The sequence below is a fragment of the Mesoplodon densirostris genome, chromosome 9 (genome assembly GCF_025265405.1).
Source record: "Mesoplodon densirostris isolate mMesDen1 chromosome 9, mMesDen1 primary haplotype, whole genome shotgun sequence".
NCBI lineage: Eukaryota > Metazoa > Chordata > Mammalia > Artiodactyla > Ziphiidae > Mesoplodon > Mesoplodon densirostris.
The window spans coordinates 17,261,714-17,285,987 of record NC_082669.1 but is presented as its reverse complement, the minus strand read 5'-3'; the positions used below and the strand labels follow the sequence as shown (position 1 = coordinate 17,285,987).

General features: G+C 43.2%; 1 protein-coding gene across 3 annotated transcripts in view; it reads left to right on the top strand.

Moving 5' to 3' along the window:
- PUS7 (pseudouridine synthase 7) overlaps positions 1–24,274 on the top strand; it is a 106,245-nt gene that overhangs the window by 45,993 nt on the left and 35,978 nt on the right. The window contains exons 1-5 of one of the 3 annotated variants that reach the window (XM_060107514.1): positions 2,315–2,538; positions 12,170–12,587; positions 13,471–13,555; positions 13,689–13,790; positions 21,432–21,576. In XM_060107514.1, the coding sequence (XP_059963497.1) occupies positions 2,412–2,538; positions 12,170–12,587; positions 13,471–13,555; positions 13,689–13,790; positions 21,432–21,576 (877 nt within the window). In that variant the 5' untranslated portion in view covers positions 2,315–2,411. Of the gene's footprint in view, positions 1–2,314; positions 2,539–2,938; positions 3,039–12,169; positions 12,588–13,470; positions 13,556–13,688; positions 13,791–21,431; positions 21,577–24,274 lie in introns of those variants that run through there. The other 2 variants (XM_060107517.1, XM_060107515.1) reach the window with 2 other exon arrangements.

The window sequence follows — 24,274 nt, the reverse complement described above, 5'->3', positions numbered from 1 at the left end:
CCCTGACAACAGCTGTGCACTAGACGTAGATGGCGCAGGTCAGAAGGCTCCAGAAGAGGCTCCTTCGGAAAGATGAGACTGATAGAACTTCTCATCTATCTGAAGCTCTGGAGGGAGAGGTTTAAACAATCATTAAGAAGGCTTAGTGATGAATAGTAAAAATAAGATCATTATTAACTGCAAGAAAAACAAAAAATTGAGGAGGAGAAGTAATCATAGTATATTACTTTGCTCAAGATGTGAGTAATGTTTACCTAATTATAATGAAGTAAACACAAGTCTGTTTTTAAAAGTACTGTATAACTGGGAACTTCCCTGGTAGCACAGTGGATAATAGTCTGCGCTTCCAGTGCAGGGGGCCCGGGTTCAGTCCCTGGTCAGGGAATTAGATCCCACATGCATGTTGCAACTAAGACTTTGCATGCCACAACTAAGGAGCCCTGGAGCTGCAACTAAGGAGCCCACATGCTGCAACTAAGAAGCCTGCCTGCCACAACTAAGACCTGGTGCAAACAAACAAATAAGTATTTTTAAAAAGGTACAATGTAACTATATTAGGCAGATAAAGGGCAGGGAAGTGTGGTGGGGCTGGGGGAAGGAAGAAGAGCTAAACCCTCATTTTCCATTAAGTGAAATCAATAGATAGTGCCTAAAAGTGACACATCAAGAAATAGCAATGCAAACATTTTATATAGAGAAATGAAGGTAAAAAATCAAAATAACCAGTTGAAAGATGAAGTGACTTTGAGGAAAGGGAAACAGGGAAGGGGCAGGGTGGGGATACAGTCTCTTCTGTTTCATTGCAAAACTTACAAGGTTTCTATAGAATTATTTGACTGTAAATCACAGATACGTATAACTGATAAAAATTAAAAATAAAATTAAAGGAGAAAAAAGATTGCTCTAAACCCCAATTTTTGCCTCTGAACAATTCATATTCCAGTGAAGGAAACAGATGAAGTTTAAGATTGAGTGCAGTAAGTTCAACAAGGGAAATGTTTGCAATGACTGAGGGAGCACAGAAAACAATTAACTACTATCTGGGGAATGGAAAGAGGCATCTAAGATGGACAGAATACTAGACAATAATAAGGATGAAACGAGATAAACTGTGTGTGCTAGGCACTTAGCAATCCATAGTACTGGTGTGGAGTTAAAGCAGGATCCTGAATATTATACTTAATACACATGTTAGGATGTAATTTTAGAGTCAAGGAGAACATTAAACTGTCAAATGTTTATTAGAGGAAGTTGGAATGGGGAAGAAGTTTTGAACACTCCTGTGTTATTTTAACTATAAAGGCCAATAAAGAGCTGGCTTTTTGGAAAACGAAAAATGCATGTTTTACTTGGATCTTGTCTAAGGAAGTTTAGGCTGAAATGCAAAAAGGGTAGGTTTTGACCATGGACCCAGTTAATGTCCAAAGAAATGTGAACATTCTTTCCTCCATATGTGCTTGTGAGGATTTGGGCCACAATCTCAGAGAAGATACTTTTTAAAGTACAGTTGACCATTGAACAATACAAGTTTGAACTTCCCAGGTCCATCTATACAGATTTTTTTCAATAAATACTTACTACAGTACTATACCATCCGCAGTTAGTTGAATCCATGGATGTGGAACTGCAGATACAAAGGGCTGACTATAAAGTTATACTTGGATTTTCAAGTGGACACAATTGGTGCCCCTAACCCCTGCATTGTTCAAGGGCCAACTGTATACGAAAATTAAACGTTTAGATTTAATTTCTACTGTGTGGCTGTGGTAAAAATACTTGCAGTTGCTGTCATTGGGACATTAACCTATGAATTAACCACAGTTCAAGAAAATGTGATTGTACATGCATTAGGGACAGAAAACTACTCAAAGTACTTAACTGAGGTGAATAATATCAGCGGAAGGCAGCATAGAACGCAACCAGTCTTGGCGAATTACCTATGATCAGCTAACCAGATTCCCACATGTAAACCCAGATTTAAAAAACAAGTCTACTGCTGCTATAGAAAACTATATGGGGGTTGGTCAAAAATTTAAAAATGTAATTACCATATGACACAGCAGTTCCCCTCTGGGTATATACCCCCCGCCAAAGCCCAGGTGCGACCGCCTGAGAGCTCATGGAGTGAAAGGACCACGGTGAGCTCCAGCCTCGCAGGTTGCAAGGCCAAAGGGTGCAAGCACGAACCTTCCCGGGAGCCACTGTGCAGGGGTTGGAGGGAGTGGGCGGGACCTCCTCCACAGGTTGGTGGGCGGGAGCGGAGGAGGCGTGGCCGGCGGCGGAGGGTGTGCTCCGCCCCGGGGTGGGGCCAGCCGGCAGCTGCGCGTCGTTGCGCCGCACGTGTGCGAGGCCGGCCGCTGTGAGTCCGCCTGAGCGCGGTGGGGCCCAGGCGTCCACCGAGCTCGCTGCTTATGCTTGGCTGCCCTTGCGGCTGGTTCTCACGAGTGGCCCTTGCCGCCGCCGCCCTCCTGCGCCCGGAGCAGCGCGCCCGCCTCCTTGTCGCCCGGTCCGCGCCGCGCGCGCGCTCTCAGGCCCCGGGTAAGTGTGCGACCTCCCCACAGCCGCCCGGGCTCTGCGGCCAGCCCTCGGCCCTGCCACGCGGCCCAAAGCCCCGCCCGGAGGGGCAGCGTGGACTGGGAAGGCGTCCCGGCCGTGGTCTGAGCCCGCGGCGCGCCCGTGGCGCCTCCATTACGGATCGTGCTTGCGGGAGCGTGGCTGGAGCCCGGCGGGTTCTGCGGTTCGGCGGTGCCAGCCCCGCCCCCAGCTCTCCCGGCGGATCCTCGCAGGCGCCGCGCCCTCCCTCCTCCCCGCGGCGCTGTTAGCCAGAAGATCTCAGTCCCACTCCTTTTCTTTGCCCCTGAGGCTCCCTAAACTCTTCTTCCTCCCGGAAGAGAAAACCCGCCTTTATCCCGAAGCCCTTTATAGCTTCCGTACGCCGCTGAGCCAGGCTTCTACCGGGTCCAGCCCACGTGCTTTCGTTCTCTTATTTATCTGTCATTACTAACAGCGAACCTACTACGTGCCAAGCAGGCACTCAGGTGACTGCTTGTTTTGTATACGTTTCCCAGTGTAGGAGCAAACCGGAGTTTTTCTCGGTCAGTGTTTAATGAGTGGATGGAGGAGGTGCTGCTGGGCGTGTTGACCCATCCGCACGGAGTCGTTACCGCCAGCCCTGCACCGAGAGGTTTAACAGTACACCCTCATTGCCTGGGTATTAGCGCCTGCCAAGAAATAGGGTTTGGAGAGTTTAGTCTTTCAAATATGTGGTTCCATTGTGCGACCACTTTTTTTTTTTTCATTCCGAAAATATAGGGTTACTGAGGGCTTTTGTTTCAAGTCTCTAATCATCTGTGAAGCCGTCATGCCCCATCACCTTGGCAGTCCTTGCTTTGCATCTCCTTGCCTTGGCAATCGAGGCACCTGCCCAAAATCAGACTACACTCATACTGGATAGGCAGTGATGTTGTTCAATCATTAGGCAAAGTAGGCAACAGTTCGTATGTATTAATTTACAACTCCTTTTGAACGTATCTTTTGATTGATAGAAGCTGGTGCAGCAGAGCTGTTAATGAAACTTGGCTTTTGGCCCCAAGTAGGAGAGAGAAATAACAGTCCAGCTGGTCTGTTGACTAAGTTTGCTCCTGCCTCAGGTTCTTCACAGGCACTGTACCTGCTGCCCGAACACACACATCTTTTCATGTCTCGTTCTTCCTTTAAGTCTTTGCTCACAAGGCACTCCTTAGAGAGACTTCATTAAACAGCACCCCTCGTACTCTCACTGTCCTTACTCTGCTTGACTTGTAGCTCTTAGGCGTGCATGTTCTGAGATTGTTTTATTTTATTCTCTGATATGTAAGCTTAATGGGAGTAGGAAATTTTCCTCTTTTCCCCAGTGCCTGGAACAGTGCCAGACACATAAGAGGTGCTTAATAAATATTTGTGACATGAATGAATCTAAGGGACTTAATGACTTCGCATATTAGAGTGTAGTATGTGCGCTGCCCTGAAGAAAGTGCTCTCTTTATTGTGAAAGCTGGAGGGTTTCTTGATGGTTTTCAGAGGATGGAGGATAGATGCATTTAAAAAGTGGAAGCTGTGGAGGGTTTTGAAGTACAGATAAGATTATTACGGCTTTTTAAGATGTTCATTTTGCAGGAAGTAATGTTAAGGGACTGTCTTGTATTAAAATTCTGAAAATGCTAAACTTTATTTTTGTTGTGGATTGTAGAGGAAGCTTATTGGTGAATCTAATGTCTTAATGAAAAAGACTTTTAAATACTGTTAAAATTGTAATATTTCTAATCCCATTTGGCTCGTTCAGAGTGTAAAAGAAACAAAACCTATTACTTTAGTATTCCCTCTAGAGAATTGTGTAGGACTTTGAGTTCATGGGTAAGTATCATTAAATTTCATTCTCTTCCCAGTCGTAGCATCAAGCTTCTGGTCTATAAAGATTTTAGCTGACATTTGAGACGCTCTCGTTAGTATCATGGATAGTGTTTTTGTACAGCATTATGTTTCTTAAATTTTTTTTTTAAATTTTAGTACCATTTAGAAAACTCATAAAGCTGGTCCCTTTACTCCCCATCACCCCCCCACCTTTTTTTTTTAAAGCCAGTCACGTTTTACAGCTTTGAGGTAGAAGGCTTGAATGTGTATATTTTGATTATACTGAATGCAAAGCTCATTTCCTTAGGGAAGTCAAATGGGGGTGGTCAGGGTTGTTTTATTTTTCTGGTTGAATTCTTCTTGGCCTCTTCGATGTTCACGTGATTCATTCTCTCTCATTTAAAAACTATATTTCATTTCAGTCTTCTCTTTTGTGTAGTTTCTGCTTAAGAAAACAACACTGATTTGAGTTCTGCCTCCCTTAGCACAGACGTTTGCATACCTGTTCTAGCAAATATGTTCTCAGCTTCTAGGCCCACAGACAGAACTTAGCAAAATTTATATTGAGTGATTTATAATCGCTTGTGCTATATATACTTTAATAATCTCTGTGTTAGGGCCATTGGCTAAAACAAATGGAAAGTATACTTTTGTTTAATGAGCTTGTCTTTACAATTAAATGTAACAAGAAAAAGAGATCAGGCAAGTGTCCACAAGTATCGAGAAAAGGACTGCCAAAAGATACTAAAGGTCTGTTTATTTGGTGCTCTTGGCAGTAGTTTGAGGGTCTCTTAAAATTAAATGGTATCTGAAGGAGAAAGCCATGTTTAATCATTAGCCCAGAGAACAAAAGAAGCATAAGAAGCTTTGTTTTTCCCCAGACTCAGCAATACAGTTCTGCAGTGGAAACCATCCATAATAAATATTAATGACCCAAGAGTTGAATAGCGACAGCTAGTACAGACCTTTGACCAAGTCATCATTTTCAGCTTTAAAGAGAAAGGAACTGAGTCTTAAGAGAGGTGACCCACGTGGTAAATGGGAAAACCTAGATCAGGCTCCAAGTCATATGCCCAAACTGCCAAGCAAGAGTTGAAACCAGTGGTTGATACTTCAGATCCACGATCTGCTAGTATTCTCATTCCAGGGATGTTAGGTGTAACAATGCTGTCCTAAACCTTCTAGAATTTCATTCACATAGGGGAGAGTGAGGAGATGGGGTGATGCCCATATTTTGGCTTAGTGACTGGTAGTTTGTTGCTTACATTCCTTGAGTAAGAGGTGCAATTTAAAAGAAGTGCAGGGCTTCCCTGGTGGCGCAGTGGTTAAGAATCTGCCTGCCAATTCAGGGGACACAGGTTCGATCCCTGGTCTGGGAAGATCCCACATGCCGCAGAGCAACTAAGCCCCTGCGCCACAACTACTGAGCCCGTGTTCTAGAGCCCATGAGCCACAACTACTGAGCCTGTGTGCCACAACTACTGAAGCCCGTGCACCACAACTACTGAGCCTGCGCTCTAGAGCCCATGAGCCTCAACTACCGAAGCCCACGCACCTAGATCCCATGCTCTGAAACAAGAGAAGCCACTTCAGTGAGAAGCCCGCACACCGCAACGAAGAGTAGCCCCTGCCCCATGCAACTAAAGAAAGCCCGCGTGCAGCAACAGAGACCCAACGCAGCCAAAAATAATTAATTAATTAATTTAAAAAATAAATAAATGAGAGACGTGCATTTGTGGTGGGAAATGATGAGATCACTTTGGGGCACGTTGAATTTGATGTTTGATTCTACCTCTTACTAGACTGTGTGACCTAGAGCAAGATACTCTCTTTTTTAGTGGCTGACATGGGAATAATAATGACGCCTAAGTCACAGGGTTGAAGCGAGGCTTGATTGAGCTCCCTGTACACTATCGTTGTTGAGCGGTCATTATGATTGCCTTGGACCCCTCCCCTGAGTAAATCAGGTAGTTGGAGATGCGTCTTGGCTGGAAAACTTGGGAATGAGAAGGGAACAGGACTGGGGAAGCCCCAATTTAAGCAGCATGCTGAGCAGGAGGGGAAAAGAGCACCCGAGAAGCAGGACAAAAGCACAGAGTAGAAGCCAGATCTTCCACCAGAATGTAAGCTCCACGCTGGCGGGGCGTTTATTTGATTCGCTAGGGTGTGCATGCAGTCCCTGGAATAACGCCTGGTACAGGGGCGCACGGGTGAGTATTTGCGGAGGGGATGGAGTGCAGGGACGAGGAGTGAGTGACTGTTAACATGAGTCTGGAATTCCCTTCAGACGGGTGCAGTTGCAGGGGAATGGTTATAATAAGGGGTCTTGAGAATGTGCCGGAAGGACGTGTGTCTGTCCCGGGATCCCTGTTTTCTTTGTGAGTGGCACACAGGACTTGGAGAAGACCCTGCTGACCAGGGATGGCCAGGCAGCATGGAGGGCTGTCACAAGAGGAAGTCCCCTCACCTGGCGATGTTTTCTCCAGCAGCAGCCAGGAGCACAGACGGAGACGGTAGGATTGGTACTTGGTTGAGGCTTAGCAAGGATCGTGCCGCTGGGCTAGTGAGCAGGAGTGTCGAGTGTGGCTTAGGAGTTAAGAGCTATTGAGGTTTGGGGCGCTTGAAGAAATGAAGATGGAAGAGGTGGTATCTTGGGACTGCAGGTCTCTGGGTTTGAAGAACAGGTGATGGGAGAGAGGGAGCAGTAGAGCTGTACAGAGTGGTGGTTTGGTGAGACTAGAATAATTAGTGCACCTTTTTTAATACCTTGAACTTCTTTTTTTTTTTTTTTTTGCGGTACGCGGGCCTCTCACTGCTGTGGCCTCTCCCATTGCGGAGCACAGGCTTCAGACACGCAGGCTCAGCGGCCATGGCTCACGGGCCCAGCCACTCCGTGGCATGTGGGATCTTCCCGGACCGGGGCACGAACCCGTGTCCCCTGCATCAGCAGGCGGACTCTCAACCACTGTGCCACCAGGAAAGCCCGAACTTCTATTTTTATTATAAAAAATTTTAAACGTGCAAAGTACAGAGAATGATGTGATGACATCCCCATATTCTCATCACCCATTGTTGTTTCAACAAATATCAACTCACGGCCAGTCTTGTTTTAAATCTGTACCCCACTGCACTTTCATTCATCACTGGTAAATTATTCTGAAACCAAGTCCAGACTTCGTATCTTTTCAACCATAAAGATTTCATGCTGTATCTCTAAAACAAAGATTCTACCTTTAAGTGTAACCACAGTGATATTATTGTACCTTAAAAAGTTGACCATGCTATCTTTTAATGAAGATACTTTTTTTGGTTTGTTTGTTTTTTAATTTATTTATTATTTTTAAAATTTTTGGCTGCGTTGGGTCTCCATTGCTGTGCGCGGGCTTTCTCTAGTTGTGGAGAGCGGGGGCTACTCTTCGTTGCGGTGCGTGGGCTTCTCATTCTGGTGGCTTCTCTTGTTGCGGAGCGCAGGCTCAGTAGTTGTGGCTCACGGGCTTAGTTGCTCTGCGGCATGTGGGATCTTCCCGGACCAGGGCTCGAACCCGTGTCCCCTGCATTGGCAGGCGGATTCTTAACCACAGTGCCACCAGGGAAGCCCCATGCTATCTTAATGTCATCAAATATCCTTACTGTTTCAGTATACCTGATTGTCTCCTAAATACTTTTTTTTTTTTTTTTTTTTTTTTTTTGCGGTATGCGGGCCTCTCACTGTTGTGGCCTCCCCCGTCGCGGAGCACAGGCTCCGGACGCGCAGGCTCCGGACGCGCAGGCTCAGCGGCCATGGCTCACGGGCCCAGCCGCTCCGCGGCATATGGGATCCTCCCAGACCGGGGCACGAACCCGCATCCCCTGCATCGGCAGGCGGACTCTCAACCACTTGCGCCACCAGGGAGGCCCCTAAATACTTTTTTTAACAGTTGATTTGTTTAAACCTGGATTCAAAAAAGGATCCACCCATTGCATTTCTTTGTAGGTTTATCTGTACGTTACCCTTTCCTCTTTTTTGTCTTGCTGTTTATTAGTTGAAGGACTGTCTTGGTCCTTGTTGAGTTTCCCACATTCACACTTCTGCTGATTGCTTCTGCATGGTGGTGTTTAACATCTTCTGTCTGTGTATGCCATCTTAACTAGTAGTTAGACATAGAGTTTCAATCGGTAAGAACTTCATAGATAACAGCATGTCCTTTCAGGGGCCTGCAGTGTCTGGTTGTCTATTTTTTGTGATGTTAGTGGCCATGGATGTCATTGCCCAGGTCCAGTATTTCATTAGGGAATTGCTACTTAGTAGGTCTTTGATATCTGTAGATGGGGAACAGTTTCAGCACCTGTTTCAAGAATTCTTCCAAATATCTATTGATGCTTGTTATACCTCTCTGGATTCTCTGGCAGATACAAAAGAATTACTGTCCTCAAAGAATCTGCGGACCTCTTGAGGGAGAGCAGGGGACTGGCATTTATTTAGTTCCTACTGTGACCAGCCACTCTGTGTTTGTCATCTCATTTGATCTTCACGACAGTCATGTGAAGCACATATCATTCCCGTTTTACAGCTGAAGAACAGAGGCTTGGAGAGATTAAGTAATTTACTCAGACCAGTTACACAGCTAGAAGGTGGTGAGGGAAAGCATGGTATGTGGGTGCCCACATGGGTGGTGCAGATGAAGGGAGGTGAAATGGGAAGACATGGACTTAACAGAGAGGAAGGCATGGGAGTCAGGGCTCGCGGTCTTCAGATGAGTCTCAGAGGACAAGGGAGCCCAGGGCTGAGACAGGTGTGGAGGACCTCCCACAAGAGAGAGCTCGTGAATGGTCAGGCTGGGAGTGGGCACCTGTGCGGGCTGGGCCTCAGTCGTCGGAGGCCTGTGTGGAGGATAGTGGCACGTGGTGCTGGATGGTGGATGGTGCCGGAGCAGAAGGATGGAGCGGAGGAGGTCACTGGTGTTTCCATCCAGGCTTATGGCCATCACGTTGTTGAGAGGGAGGCTGGGGAGTTCTCTGCGTCCTGGGAAGGAGGTGGACGTCCTGCAGACCATGGAGTGTGAGCCCAGCTGCGGATGTGGCTGTCACTGGCCGTGCTCTCCTGTTCTCACCTCAAGAAGGGTATCGGGACCTGCCGGTAGATCCTGTCGTGCCAGCCGGGAACGTTGTGAGGGTTTTTTGTTTTTGTTTTTTTCTAGAGATGTCTGTGTCTTTAGTGGCCAGCAGGCTGCTTGAGGGGGATGAACCAGGAGGCGCGGGTGGCCCCAGTGCTGGGTTGTAGGTGGTTGAGAACTCGCCTAGGTAGTGGCCCATCATCCCAGGCTGATTCCTGCCTGGTTGAAGGTCTTGCCGTCGTAGATGCCCACCACGCTGCCCACCATCTCGGGCAGGGTGGTCACGTGGCGCGGGTGCTTCTTCACCACCTGGGGCCTCTCTGGGGGTGCCGTGCCTTCTTGGCCTCGTGCAGGCACTTCCGCAGTGATGCTGCTCCCTCTGGAGCCCGCGGTTCCACATCAGCTGCTCACAGGACGTGTCCAGCCCCTGGTTGAGGTCCACACCGCCCTTGGGGCATCGGGGAGCCATTGTGGGTTTGGGGGTAAGAATATTTGTGACACAGTGTAATAAGTGGCCATGGGATGTCCCCCAGGTGCCAGCAACACCGCAGGACTGTACGTGTGCTTATATCCCTCCTACCCACCGTGCCTCTTCCTAGGGTCCCCGTGTCAGGAAGAGCTCCCCCTATCCTCTCAATTCCCCAAGACAGAAAACCTCAGTCATCCTGTAGTATTTCCTCTTTCCTCTCACATTTGTCAGCCAGTCCCGTCCGCACCACCTCTTAAATGTCCCTGAATCCACCCCTCCTTTCTGTCACCTTTGCCTCAGCCTTAGATCAGGTTGTACCAATTTCTTACCTCAGTTGCCATCTTACCTCATCTCCCAGCCTAACCCCGGTTTTTCTCTTCGAAGGGATACCACGACATCTCTCTGACTTATGAATCAGGTGACGACTTGTTTTTTCGGATGTAATTCCCTCAGTTCAGCTTGGTGTGGCTTCCGCCAGCTCCCCAGCTTTAAGTGCAGGTTCTCTGCGTGTGAGTTTTACCCTCGTGGCGCGTGGTGAGCTCGGGGGCTTCCTCCAGCGCTCCGTGCTCTCCCGTGCCTCTGCACGTGCTGTACCACCGTCCTCCCGCTTTTTGCACAGCCTCTCTCTCACTCGTTCCCCAAAGCTTCACTCGGGTGTTCGCATCTAGTCTTCCATTAGGAAGCGGCCTTCTAAGACCCCCTCACGCCAGTGCCCCCTGAGGTCTTCTGTGTGTTCCCATGTCTCAAGGAAGCCCTGGGCCCTGCCTGCCTCCGTCACTGGTGTGCAGGCTCTGAGGGCAGTTTTGTTGATACAAAATGAGAATGAAACACCATCAGCATCTCATAAAGTAGCATTCTCTTTTACTGTACCTTGCTTAGAACACATAAAGAATAAGTGCTTTCTTACTTGGATTAGAGATAATTTTGTATAACTAGTTATAGTCTACTTCAGTTCCCATTTCTTGGTTTCTTCCATTTTCTTTCTTTTTTTTTTTTTGTCTTTCAAAGGAAGTTGTTTTTACTGACATTTTTCTCTACTCCCCCCTTCTTTTGTTTTTGTAGCCTTTCACTTTTCACTTTTCTTTCCATTCTTGACTTTTGACAATGAGGCAAGATCAAATACGGATTCTTAAATTTTAGTTCATCATTATTATTCTACTGTAGATGCTTCTGTAGGTGGGCTTCTTATTAACCAAGCCTTGGAGAACTAGAATATTCTGCTCATTTATGTTCTTTATAATATGTTTACCAAGTTCGTATGTTCATTTTAGCATTTCCCTATATAGGTAATATAGAAAGAAGCTTTATCCTTATTTCACCAAGAGCATCAAATAAGATCAAATTAGACAGGCACTTGTGGTCTTAGATAAATGTGTGCTCCATACTGGGAAGTGCGTATGGCTTCCTAGACTTTTGCTTGGTACATTGTGTATGGGCCAGTTAAATGATAATCTGTATTTTTTTAATTGTGGCAAAATACACATAACATCATCCTAACCATTTTTAAGTGTGCAGTTCATTAGTGTTAAGTACATACACATTGTGCAACCAATATGTAGAGCTCTTTTTCATCTTGCAATACTGAAACTCTATACTCATTAAAGAACTCCCCATTCTCCTTGCTTTTTAAAAAAATATGACATGGTATGAGTCATATTAGTAAATGACTCATGTTAGTAAATTTACTTATATACTTTTCATCAGCTTTTCTAAAAGATAACAATATACGTGAAACAAAACTCAGATGCTACAACTGTGGTATTCAGTAAAAACAAGTCTCCCTGCTCTCCGCAGCCACCTACACACTCTCCTAGAAGTAACTACCTTTCCCAGTTTCTTTTCACATTGTTTCTACATGTTGTTCAGTTTATGTAACTCGATGTCATTGTTCTTAACTTTTTGTTAATGTAAAAGCACTGTAAGGAGCATCCTTACAGTTAAAACTTTAAGCACTTTCTTAATTATTTTCTTAGGATGATCATCCCTGAACGTAGTATTTCTGGGTCAAGAGGCATCCATATTTTTAAGGCTTTTGCTGTCAAATTCCCTGCAGAAATACTGTGCCATTTTTCCATGCCACTAAAAGTATATCTGGGAGAATTATTTTCATAAACGATATTTAGGACCCTAGGGACAAAGTTAAACGTGCCTCTATGTGCGGAAACCCAGTTCTTTATTGAAGTGATCATTACTGCCTGCTCTTTCTTGCTTCTAAAAGGTTCTCTTAAATGTTTTCCTGCATCCTTGAAAATGGAGATGACAGACATGACAGGTGTGTCATTGAAACGGGGGTCCGTTGCCGTCGAAGACAATGGCAGTGTGGCCCCAGGCGAGGCAAAGAGACAGAAGATCTCAGAATGCTGTCCGACCAGAGGTCAAGACGGGCGAGAGAACAACTCTCTGCCCAGCAGTGAAAAGGTGCCTGGGCCACCCGAGACGGCCGGAGAGGGTCAGAAGAATTCTGACCCTCAGTCGGAGGAGGAGGGGGAGGACGATGGCCTTTCGGAGGAGGGGGAGGAGGAGGAAGAGACAGAGAGCTTCGCGAACATGATGAAGCACGGGCTCACCGAGCTGGACGTAGGCATCACCAAGTTCGTAAGTTCTCACCGAGGATTCTCAGGGATCTTAAAAGAAAGGTACGTTCCGTTTATGTCAAGCTATTTTTAGGTATATTCGTTCTTTTCCTCAGAAAGAAATCAGCAGTCCTTTTTGCCATTTAGCTTTCTGTCCCCAAGGATCGTTCACACTGATGGTCAATAAGGAATTAGGATGAAGGAAAGCTGCCTGGATGCGTAAACGAGACTATTTGAAGATAAAATGACTAAATAACCGTTTCCCTGTGGCATCCCTTGTTAATATGTGAACGGGTGCTGTTTATTTCCTTAGAATATATTACTTTAAATGGTTTCAAGTTTTCCCTGGAATTGATCTTAAAATCTTAAACTCTTTCACCTGAATGGGCCACATCGGCAGGAGAAAGAAGGTGGTCTTTGGAGCCAGGTGGATCTGGGTGTGAATCCAGTTCAGCCACTTCATAGTTACTTAACTCCTCTGAGCTTCAGTATCCTTGTCCAAAATTGGATCATAATTCTACCTGAAGGTTGTTGAGAGTATTTTAAATAATGTCTGTAAAGTATTTAGCATAAAGGTAAGCTTCCGGGTGGTTCACGGTAGATATACAGGCTTCTGATTTGATTAAATTTACTGTGTTTTGTGATTTACTTTAGAATGGACTGTATACTCATAGGGCAACATTAATAAGCTTTGATTTAGGCATGTTTCTGGAAGAATATTCTAGAAGTTCAGAGGGTCTTTTCTGTACATTCTGGTACCAAGCCAAGGTGTGGCTTAGAATTCATTGTGAAACCAGAAAAAAATAACTCCGTGACTTTGCACTGAAGGTTTTTATTTTTAATCCCTGTTGCACAATGATAAGGCTTACGGTTGAGAAACTTTCTCCTAAAATTAATAGGCAGCAAAATGTTAATGCTCTGAGAGTCTGCGTTTTCTTTTCCTCAGATATTCTGACTTCATTGTTCACGAAATAGGAAAAAATGGACGGATCAGCCATTTGAGTGACTTGTCTGTCCCAGTAGATGAAGAGGTAAGAGCAGCTCTCTAGCGGAAGTCACCTTCTGAATAAAAATAGCCTTTCCTGGAGATCATAGAAATATAGAGCTTTGACAGCCTCGAATTCTGTGTGTGACTCACTGGGAGTTCTCTTGGTTATTTTAAAGGATCCTTCAGAAGATATATTTACGGTTTTAACAGCTGAAGAAAAGCAGCGTTTAGAAGAGCTCCAGCTTTTTAAAAATAAGGAAACCAGTGTTGCCATCGAGGTAAGTAGCACAAAAACATATGAAAAGGTTTTTTAGGGTTTTATTATTATTTTTTTAAATTTTATTTTTTTATTTATTTTGGCTGCACCGGTTCTTAGTTGTGGCATGCGGGATCTGTAGTTGCCGCGTGTGGACTTCTTAGTTGTGGCATGTGGACTTTTAGTTGCGGCACGCATGTAGGGTCTACTTCCCCGGCCGGGGGTCAAACTCTGACCCCCTACGTTGGGAGCGCGGAATCTTACCCACTGGGCCACCAGGGAAGTCCCCAGGGTTTTAATTGCTTCTTGTTGGGTGGATGTTAATAAATGTCTTTTGGAAAAATTACAGTAGTTAACAAAAGGTTGGCTTTGCCCTTTTTGATCTAAAAGTGCAGGGCACTAAAAATGTTTTTATCAGTGGCAGATAACGAGGATCCAGATAAGCTATGGCCCCCCGCCCCCCCCAAAAAAGGTTATGTTTCTGCTTAAAAAAATTTTTATGTGACCACAAATCAACAAAGAAATCTGTTGTTTAGAACTGCAAAGTGACCGTTATATCACACAGTGTCTGCTGCAAAGGACTATTGCAGCCTGACAGTGGTCCTGGTAGGGAAGCCCTGGCTCAAAAGGCCTCCTGGTCTCAAATTGGACTCTGGGAGGGGGAGTAGTTGGGGGAAGGAGGTAAGGGAGCATTGCTTTGCTCATCTTGAGTCTACTTCTGCTATTCAAGAAAAAGAGAGCTCAGCTACTAAATAGAACAGTAAATGCCTTTTAGAAAGCTTTTCGTTATGAAAATTTTATTCTCGATTAGTGCTATCCAGTGGAATTGTGGTGGATTTTTTTTGTTTTTGTTTGGTTGTTTGTTTTTGTTTGTTTTGTTTCATTTTTTTGTCTGTGCCGCATGGCATGTGGGATCTTAGTTCCCTGACCAGGGATCGAAGCTGCTCCCCCTGCACTGGAAGTGCAGTCTTAACCACTGGACGGCCAGGGGAGTGCCCTGTCCAGTGGAACTGTGATGCGAGCCATGTTTTTAATTTTAAATCTTCAAAAAAAAAAATGTAAAAGTAAAAACAAACAGGCAAATAATTTTGACAGTATATTTTATTTACCCAAAATATTTCAATAAGTAATCAATATTTAAAAAATTACTAATGACATGTTTTACTTTCTTTTTTCCTACTAAGTCTTCAGAATCCAGTGTTATTTTATACTGGTAGCACATCTCTGTTCAGACTAGCCACACTTCAAGTGCTCAGTTGCTACGTGTGGCTAGTGATTACCATATGGAACAGATCAGCTCTAGGTGATCTCTATAGCAAAGCAAATATGTTACAAGATTTTAAGAATCTTGAAGCACAAGATTAATAGAATTTAAAGTTTATTAAATTCCTTTTGTACTATATTTTGGTGACTTGCTGGATTTGGGGTTGTTTGAAATTTCTCCTTCCATTGCTCCCAGGTAAAAAAAGTTTACTGTAACTTTTCAGAATTTAGTATTTGCCTCCAACCCTCATCGCCTCTTCTCCCCACCAAAATTTCTCAAAAATATGTACTGTTAAAATCTTAGGGATCTTTAAGTACTGAATTTACTCGTAGACAAAATGTCCAGCAATGCCAAGGAGAAAATTCCTAAGAATTGGTTTTGAGAGCAGTCTAGGAGGATGATCCAGGCTTCCCTTGCTTGTGCGATGCAGTTACATATCTCAGCCCCAAAATACACTTTTCCTACAGAGATGGCAAGATTTACTGTCACCTTAAGAATTATAGTTACGCCATCTACTGAAAGCTTTTACCTTAAAGAGTATTAACCATGGACAAGTGTCCTCATCTAAAAAACAGGAGGATGGACTTTGTGAATTTTTGAGGTCTGAATATGTATTCATTCATACACACTAACTATGATTCCAGCTCATTGCTTTCAGTGAATTCTAGATCTAGACTCACTTTTTTGGTGGGGGGTGGGGCGTGCTGCACTGTGCCGCTTGCGGGATCTTAGTTCCCCCACCAGGGATTGAACCCAGGCCCCCAGCAGTGGGAGCACAGTATCCTAACCACTGGATCTCCAGGGAATTCCCTGGCTCACTTTTTGATATGAAAATGTCACTTATCTATAATTATAGTGTACTTTTATTTTGCTAGAATATTGTTAGGTTTAGCTAGTAGTAGTTACATTACATCTTAGCTTGCAGGTTGCAGTCCATCAGTGGGTCATGAAATCAATTTAGTGTATCTTTTTTTTTTTTTTTTTTTTTTTTGGTGGTACGCGGGCCTCTCACCGCTGTGGCCTCTCCCATTGCGGAGCACAGGCTCTGGACGCGCAGGCTCAGCGGCCATGGCTCACGGGCCCAGCCGCTCCGCGGCATGTGGGATCCTCCCGGACCGGGGCACAAACCCACGTCCCCTGCATCGGCAGGCGGACTCTCAACCACTGTGCCACCAGGGAAGCCCCAATTTAGTGTATCTTAACCAACATTTCTTTTTTAATTGAAGTATAGTTGATTTACAGTGTTGTGTTAGTTTCTGGTGTACAGCAAAGTGATGCAGTTTATATATATATATATTTTTTTTCTTTTTCCATAGTCTTTTCCATTAAGGTTTATTACAAGATACTGAATATATTGATAGTTCCCTGTGCTATATAGTAGGACCTTGTTGTTTATGTACTTTATATATGGTAGTTTGTATCTGTTAATCCCAGACTCCTAATTTATTCCTCCCCCATCCCCTTTCTCCTTTGGTCACCGTAAGTTTGTTCTCTTTGTGTGTGAGTCTGTTTCTATTTTGTAAATAAGTTCTTCATTTGTATCATATTTTAGACTGCACATATAAGTGATATTATATGGTATTTGTCCTTCTCTGTCTGACTTAATTCACTTAGTATGATAATCCCTAGGTCCATCCATGTTACTGCAAATGGCATTATTTCCTTCTTTTTTATGGTTCAGTAATATTACCTTGTATATATTATATGTACCACATTGTCTTTATCCATTCATCTGTCGATGGACATTATGGTTGTTTCCATGTCTTTGCTATTGCGAATAGTGCTGTTGCGAACATTAGGGCGCATGTATCTTTTCAAATTATAGTTTTGTCTGAATATATGCCCAGGAGTGAGATTGCTAGATCATATGGCAATTCTATTTTTAGTTTTTTTTTTTTTTTTTTTTTTTGTTGTTGTTGTTGTTGTACGCGGGCCTCTCACTGCTGTGGCCTCTCCCGTTGCGGAGCACAGGCTCCGGACACACAGGCTCCGCGGCCATGGCTCGCGGGCCCAGCCGCTCCGCGGCATGTGGGATCCTCCGGGATCGGGGCACGAACCCGTGTCCCCTGCATCGGCAGGCGGACTCTCAACCACTGCGCCACCAGGGAAGCCCCTATTTTTAGTTTTTTGAGGAACCTTCAGACTGTTTTCCATAGTGGCTTCACCAATTTACATTCCCACCAACAGTGTCGAAGTGTTCCCTTTCCTCCACACCCTCTCCATCATTTGTTATTTGTAGACTTTTTAATGATGGCCATTCTGACCAGTGTGAGGTGGTACCTCATTGTGGTTTTGATTTGCACTTCTCTAGAAATTAACATTGTTGAACATCTTTTCATGTGCCTATTTGCCATCTGTATTACCTTCTTTGGAGAAATGTCTGTTTAGGTCTTCTGCCCATTTTTTGACTAGGTTGTTTGGGTTTTTTTTTTTTTTTTGATGTTGATCTATATGAGCTGTTTGTATATTTTGGAAATTAATCCGTTGTTAGTCACATCATTTGCATATATTTTCTCCCAGTTGGTAGGTTGTTTTTTCATTTTAGTTTTCTTTGCTGTGCAAAAGCTTACAAGTTTGATCAGATCCTATTTGCTTATTTTTGCTTTTATATGTATTGGCTTGGGAGACTGACCTAAGAAAACATTGCTACAATTTATGTCAGAGAATGTTTTGCCTATGTTCTCTTCTAGCTTTATGGTGTCACGTCTTATATTTAAGTCTTTAAGCCATTTTGAGTTTATTTTTGTGTATGGTATGAGAGAGTGTTCTAACTTTGTTGATTTACATGCGGCTCTCCAACTTTACCAGCACCACTTGCTGAAAAGACTTTTTCCCATTGTATATTCTTGCCTCTTTTGTCAAAGATTAATCAGCCATAGGTGTGTGGGTTTATTTCTGGGCTCTCTATTCTGTTCCATTTATCCATGCGTCTGTTTTTGTGCCAATACCACACTGTTTTACTGTAGCTTTGTAATATTGTTTGAAGTCTGGGGGGGTTATGCCTCCAGCTTTGTTCTTTCTCCTCGGAATTCCTTTGGAAATTTTGCGTCTTATAAATTTTAGGATTATTTGTTCTAGTGCTGTGAAAAATGTCATGGGTAATTTGATAGGGGTCACATTAAATCTATAGATTGCTTTGGGTAGTATGGCCATTTTTAACAGTATTAATTCTTCCAATCCAAGAACATGGGGTATCTTTCCATTTCTTTGCATCATCTTCAGTTTCCTTTATCAATGTTTTATAATTCTCAGCATGTGAGGCTTTTACCTTGTTGGTCAGGTTTATTCCTCAGGTTTGTTTTTTTTTTTCACTGCACTGTGCAGCTTGTAGGATCTAAGTTCCCTGACTGGGAATTGAACCTGGGACCATAACAGTGAAAGCACTGAGTCCTAACTACTGGACCGCCAGGGAATTCCCAGTTTTTGGTTTTTTTGGTTTTTTTTTTTTTTGATGCGCTTTTTAAGAGGATTGTCTTTTTGCTTTCCCTTTCTCATATTTCATTGTTAGTGTAAAGAAATGCAACTGATTTCTGTATGTTAATCTTGTATCCTGCTACCTTGCTGAATGCATTTATCAGTTCTAGTAGTTTTTGTGTGGAGTCTTTAGGGTTGTCTGTATATAAAATCATGTAATCTCCATATAATGACAGTTTTACCCCTTCCCTTCCAATTTGGATACCTTTTATTTCTTTTTCTTGTCTGATTGCTGTGGCTAGGATTTCCAATACTATGTTGGATAGAAGTGGTGGGAGCGGGCATCCTTGTTCCAGATTTTAGTGGGTAGGCTTTCAGCTTTTCACTTTTGAGTATTAGGTTGGCTCTGGGTTTGTCATAAATAGCTTTTATTATGTTGAGCTTTGTTCCCTCTATACCCACTTTGATAAGAGTTTTCATCATGAATGGTTGTTGAATTTTATCAAATGCTTTTTCTGCATCTATTGAGATGATCATGTGGTTTTTGTCTTTTCTTTTGTTGATGTCACATTGAATTTTTTTTTTTTGGTTGCGCCATGTGGCATGTGGAATCTTAGTTCCCCAATTAGGGATCGACCTTTGTCCCCTGCAATGGAAAGTCTCTCATATTGATTTATTTGCATAGGTTGAACCATCCTTGTGACCCTGGGATGAATCCAACTTGATCATAATATATAATCTTTTTTATTTCTTGTTGGATTCAGTTTGCTAATATTTTGTTAAGAATTTTTGCATCAAAGATATTATTTTTTTTTGATAGTGACTGTGTCTGGTTTTGGTATGGGGTGATGGTGGCTTCATAGAATGACTTTGGGAGTGTTCCCTCCTCCTCAGTCTTTTGGAAGAGTTTGAGAAGGATTCGTATAAGTTGTTCTTTGTATGTTTGGTAGAGTTCCCCAGTGAAGCCATCTGGTCCTGGACCTTTGTGTGCAGGGAGTTTTTTTTATTACAGATTCTATTTCACTTCTAGTGATTGGTCTGTTCAAATTACCTATTTCTTCTTGATTCAGTTTTGGTGGGCTGTATGTTTCTAGAGACTTGTCCATTTCTTCTAGGTTGGTGAATTTCTTGGTATATAATTGTTCATAGTATTTTCTTAAGGTTTTCTATATTTCTGTGGTTTCGGTTGTTATTTCTCCTCATTCGTTTCTTATTTTGTTTATTTGGTGAGTGTGGCCAGAGGTTTGTCGATTTTTGTTTACCCTTTTAAAGAACCAGTTCTTGTTCACCAACATTTTTTAAATGTAATAAAATAAAATAGAAAGTAACAGTGTATTGCACATCGTAAGGATAAATACTGTTCTGTAAATTTTTTTTTGTTGTTGTTAGATTTTTAATAAGGAGCAAACACATACATATTGCTGGCTATTGATTCCAAGTATGAAATGTATTTCTCAGCGTAAGACATGCTCAGAAATTGAAAAACAGTTGTGTAACTAATAAGTTACATTTTCTGGGTGTAGATTTTTCTTGTGAACAGATGTACTAGAATGTCATCATACAGTTACTCAGTCTAGAACAGGATTCATTGGAGGCAGTGGTAGACTTGACTAACCGGGGAATTGAGTTTCTGACATCCCCAAAGACCCAGCTTACCCGCTTTTCCATCTGTGAGCCCTGAGGTATTCATTGTTCAGCCGAGTCCCTGGGCAGGAGCATCTGTGATGGGTGGCTCTGGAGTCAGACAGCCTGAATTTCAAATCTGGTTCTGCCACCCTGCAGCTCTATAATCTTAGACACATTCCTTCACTTCTCTCAGCCTCACTTTCCTCATCTCTTAAGTAGATACACTGGTGGCATGATAGGGAGCTGATTGGGATTAAGTTAAGACAGTGATGGTGAAGTGATTGGTACAGCGCCTGGCGGCTGTACAAGGTCAATAAATGGGCTGTTTTGTTTGTTTGTTTTTGGCTGCGTTGGGTCTTCGCTGCTGCGCGCAGGCTTTCTCTCCTTGTGGCGAGCAGGGGCTACTCTATGTTGTGGTTCATGGGCTTCTCGTTGCGGTGGCTTCTCATCTTGGAGCACGGGATCTAGGTAACGCGGGCTTCAGTAGTTGTGGCTCGCTGGCTCTAGGGTGAAGCCTCAGTAGTTGTGGCGCACGGGCTTAGTTGCTCCACGGCATGTGGGATCTTCCTGGACCAGGGATCGAATCCGTGTCCCCTGCATTGGCACATGGATTCTTAACCACCGCGCCACCAGGGAAGTCCCAAATGGGCCCTTAGGATTTGCAATATTTTGAAGCTCTAAAAGATTTCTGATAGGAAAGCAACCTAAATGTCCATTGAAAGATGAATGGGTAAAGAAGATGTGGTACATATGTACGGTGGAATATTACTCAGCATAAAAAAGAATGAAATAATGCCATTTGCAGCAACATGGATGGACCTAGAGATGATTATACTAAATGAAATAAGACAGTGAAAGACATAAATGTGATATCATTTATATGTGGAGTCTAAAATATGATACAAATGAACTTATTTACAAAATAGAAGCAGACTCACAGACATAGAGAGCAAACTTATGGTTACCAAAGGGGAAAGGGGGGAGGGAGGATAAATTAGGAATTTGGGATTAAAAGATACACACCACTGTATATAAAATAGATAAACAACAAGGACCTACTGTATAGCACAGGGAATTATGTTCAGTATCTTGTAACAAACCATAATGGAAAAGAATCTGAAAAAGAATATATATATATATGTATAACTGAATCACTTTGCTGTACACCTGAAACATTGTAAATCAACTATATTCAATTTAAAAAAATTAATTGAAAAAAAGACTTTTGAAATCATACCCCTGTACTTTGGTTACTTCACATCATTATTAAGATGAGTAGTGTTTTTACTAATTCCTTAGTATTATTTCCTTATTTAATGTTTGTCAAATTAGTAGTTTCATTATCTGTGTTTTTAATAGGTTATTGAGGACACCAAAGAGAAAAGAACCGTCATCCATCAAGCGATTAAATCTCTGTTTCCAGGATTAGAAACAAAAACAGAGGATAGAGAGGGGAAGAAATATATTGTAGCCTATCATGCAGCTGGAAAAAAGGCTCTGGCAAGTAAGTATACTAATGACTCGGCATTTCTTCCGTCTCCTCCTCCTCTCTGACTGTTCATGTTCAAGGGTCCTTTTGCGGTTGTTCAGAGAAGGATATTGATCATGTCATTCCTTCAAAGAAGGTGAATAATATCATTTCAGATGCCAGAGCAATCCTGCAGACTGTGTCTGGTAAGGGGACAGTAGGTCTTATATGTGAGTACGGGTTTGCTGAGATGATAGTGGTGCCTGAGAGAGAGTCTTAGGAATTGGACACGTTCCCTGAAGAGCAGAACAGGCTGAGTGGCAGTTCAAGAAGAAAACGGAAGGATGTTGCTCATTCTGTGCTCTTAATGGAGGTAAGGAAGCTGTCAGATGAACAGAAACCGCTGTCACCTATCCCAGCGGCATATTCTGCAAAGTCCCTCTGTTCAAAGTGCTGCTGCTTTCCAACCGTGAGTACCTTCTTCACTGCACATAAAAACGTGGGATATATAGAAAACCACCCCTTAGCCCAAGGCCGTCTTTCACTGAGTAGCATTCATTTGAAATGGGTGTGGTTGTCAGTGCATCCTGTTGATATTTATGTTCTGTTTTCTCCAGCCATGAAGATTTCTGTTTGCACATAACCTTAAGAAAAATTGGGTAATTTTTCTTCTTTTACCTGTCAAATCAGCAGATAAAATGGTAATGAGAATTACAGAAGGCAAAATGGTTTCCTCACCTTCTCCCCTACCATCAATGACACCTGTTAGTGAGGAGTTATTTCTAGGTATATTTGTTGGAGTAAAACTCGATGATTGTATATAACAAAAGAGCGTTCAAGCCATCAGTGCTTTGTCAGTATTCTCTTCGGTTAATGCTGTGAGTGGATGAAGCCTTAATTGTCAACCATAGTTGGTTCTAGTGAAAGGAGAGGGTGTGAGAAAAATGGGAGCAGAAATAAGGTTTAGCTGTGCCTGAGAAACTCATGTCATCAAATCAGTAAGTCTGCTTAGTGACATAGAAGTGAGAAACCTTGAGCCGTGGGGAGGAGAGGATGGAGGCCGGACGTCACTTCTCAGTGGATTCCAGAAAGGGCAGTGAGGGAATATGTCTGGGACTGCTTGAGGGCACGAGTTTTTCTTTGGTGGTTGTTTTTGTTTTTTAATTAACTTTGTTAATTTATTTAAACAAATATACACACAAAATTATAATTCCAGCATATAATTCATGAAAAATTGTATATTAAATATTCTGTGTTATTGACGTTAAACCTTTCAAATTCAGTGTATATTTATGACAGTGTCAATTTGGACCAATCACATTTCAAGGGATTAGTACCCACATGTGGGTTGTACCTGCTGTATTAGACAGCACGGTCCTAGGCCCCTAGCATAGGTCTGAGTTGGAATTCAATACTTATTTTGTTGTACCTTATTTGGTAAGATAGAAATTTTGCTAATTATTTTTATTTTTATCGTGACCTATAATGATGGAGGGCACAAATGGTTAATCATTTCTCAATCCACAGTCTTAACGGCTTGGGTACTAGATGTTTCTTTGATGTCTGAGTCACAGAATAAAATATAACCTTGATAGCTTTTCTGCAGCCAGGGTTGTCCAGGCGAATTAAGCCCAGTGGGAAATGATGTGAATGGCTGTTTTTTTCTATTCTCCCACAATTGGCATGTAGCTGGTAACTCATCTAGCTGTGGAGGAGAGAAGGTGACTTCCTACATAAAGCAGATGCCTTGGTGCATTCAGTCTTCATTCTCTTGAGGAGCCCAGGTTGAGAAGGGCTGCTAGGGAGGTGTTCTTTATAGAGATGTAGTCCTCGTTGGTCAGCTACCCTCTTGCAAAGGCAAGAGGAAGAGGCAGGGTCTCATTCTGACGACTGGTCACGAGGAAGCAGATTGGAAAAGGCAATTTTTTTTCTAGTTTTTTGACTGGTTACTTCTTGGCAATGATTGTTCTATCTTAGAGGATGACCTAAGCATTTTTGTGATGGCATTTGCAGGCCAAGGGGGCCAGTACAGTACAGTTGCCCACTCAAGTGAGTGGTTCCATATCTCTCGTGTTCTGTCTTTATCTGTATTTTCTGTGCTTATTCCACACCCACCTTTCTTTTTATTCCAAATAAAAAATTTCCGTGTTTTCCAGGGGAGGTGCTGAGCTCTGTGTGACATGAACACCGCCCCCCCACCCATTTCCCTTCTCACATCTTCAGTAAAGTATGAATTTCTCACTGTAAAAAGCATGAAGGCAGGTCCACTTGAATCAGTGCTGGGACGGAGATCTCGACCTCTTGGGCTCGAGGGGCTGTGGCGTTTAGTCAGAGATGGACTAGAGGTCTGCCATCTGTGTGTTCCTGCCCACCTCCTCATGGACCCAGATGGGCACCTGAGAGCCTATGAGTATCTTCTACAGATCTGGCCCCCCCTCCCCCCCTGCAAACTGGGAGTGGCCTAAAGTAAACAGCATTCAGAAAGTAGGGAGAGCTGGTGCCTGAAGACGGCTGTTTGTGCCTCTGCAAACAGAATACAATACCAGTGACAGCTCATCCTCCTGGGCCACCTCGCTAAGCATTTGAATGGATTAACTTTTAAAGCTTCATTGCAAAGCTAAGATAGAATGTTTTTAGAGCTCCCTCACTACCAGACCCTGACATAAATTGTTACTGGGGGGTCATGCATTATCTACCAGATTTCCAACATTTTTTTTTTAATCTTTTTTTTAAA